Source organism: Penaeus monodon, chromosome 21 (assembly GCF_015228065.2).
Source record: "Penaeus monodon isolate SGIC_2016 chromosome 21, NSTDA_Pmon_1, whole genome shotgun sequence".
NCBI classification, from domain to species: Eukaryota; Metazoa; Arthropoda; class Malacostraca; order Decapoda; family Penaeidae; genus Penaeus; species Penaeus monodon.
Genome location: NC_051406.1, coordinates 22,809,971 through 22,811,033, shown reverse-complemented (window position 1 = coordinate 22,811,033; position 1,063 = coordinate 22,809,971). Strand labels below are relative to the sequence as shown.

Sequence of the window (1,063 nt, the reverse complement as noted above, 5' to 3'; positions counted from 1 at the left end):
AACGAGGAAATACAAACACCCGTCCTTAGTATTCGAACACCTACTCTCGAAGCACACATCCTGGATCCGTGTCCAGTGTCCAGCTACACAGTGCGTGACGTGGGCTCGCTTTCCCGACGCCCACACGAAACCTGGTCTGCACTCATACATCACGCCCACCAGCAAACCGGTGACCTCCCAGGTTTTCCTTTTCACGGCGTTGCAAGGCTTCGGCGGAGGGTCTTGGCAGGGTGTGTCATCGGGAAAGACGCCTACAAGAGCATATTGTGAATTGATGGCGTAATGCAGACATACATTCTTTTTTTTACTGCTAAACATAGAGAGCATATGTTTTACAAATGCAATGAATTCATCAAATCCATACTGTCAGTACTGCCCCTTATCACTGCACAAATAAGATCTACCAAAACTTAAGGTAAATTAGGACAGGCGCCCAGGGGGTCTATTGCCTTTAAGTAAACACTCAAACCCTTGATGCTGGTCGATTGGGAGCCTGGCCGGGGCGGGGTTATAATGGCCGAATCAATAATATTGAGGTGACATAATGCGTGGATATTTTATACCAATACATTTCGTACCTTCTGTACGTCTTATAAGCATTGCATCACCTTCATCATGATTACCATTATCTGTTATAATAATCATACTAGAATTGTAAAGGATGAAGCGATAAAAAAAAACAGCCTTCAATTTCCTTGCCTGCATGACAGGCGTCATCTACCGCTGTCCAGCTGTTGTTGAGACACTGCGCGAAGTTCCCCCTCTTGCCGGACGCCCATCCGAAGCCGGTCTCGCACTCGAACACCACGCCCACGTCGACGCCCGAGACGTTCCACGCCTCAGTAATTACGCTCTTGCTCGGCGGGGAAAAGACGTCGGCGCAGGAAAGCTCTCCGGAAAGCAGTCCTGAGCGAGGCGGAGAGAGTTGGACGGGTGAGCTCTGCGCGAAGAGCGCGGGAAACGAGCGAGAAATGTGTGGCCGGACAGGGAATTCGTGGCTGGACGCTAATGCGAAGGATAATATTTGATACATTAATATACGGTCATCTATATGCTATCTACC

At 49.0% G+C, this 1,063-nt stretch overlaps 1 protein-coding gene across 1 annotated transcript in view; it reads right to left on the bottom strand.

Moving 5' to 3' along the window:
* LOC119586612 overlaps positions 1–1,063 on the bottom strand; it is a 51,882-nt gene that overhangs the window by 35,534 nt on the left and 15,285 nt on the right. The window contains exons 4-6 of the mRNA XM_037935361.1: positions 700–1,005; positions 579–629; positions 45–251 (exon numbers count right to left, since the gene is read on the bottom strand). Of these exons, the coding sequence (XP_037791289.1) occupies positions 45–251; positions 579–629; positions 700–1,005 (564 nt within the window). The remainder of the gene's footprint in view (positions 1–44; positions 252–578; positions 630–699; positions 1,006–1,063) is intronic.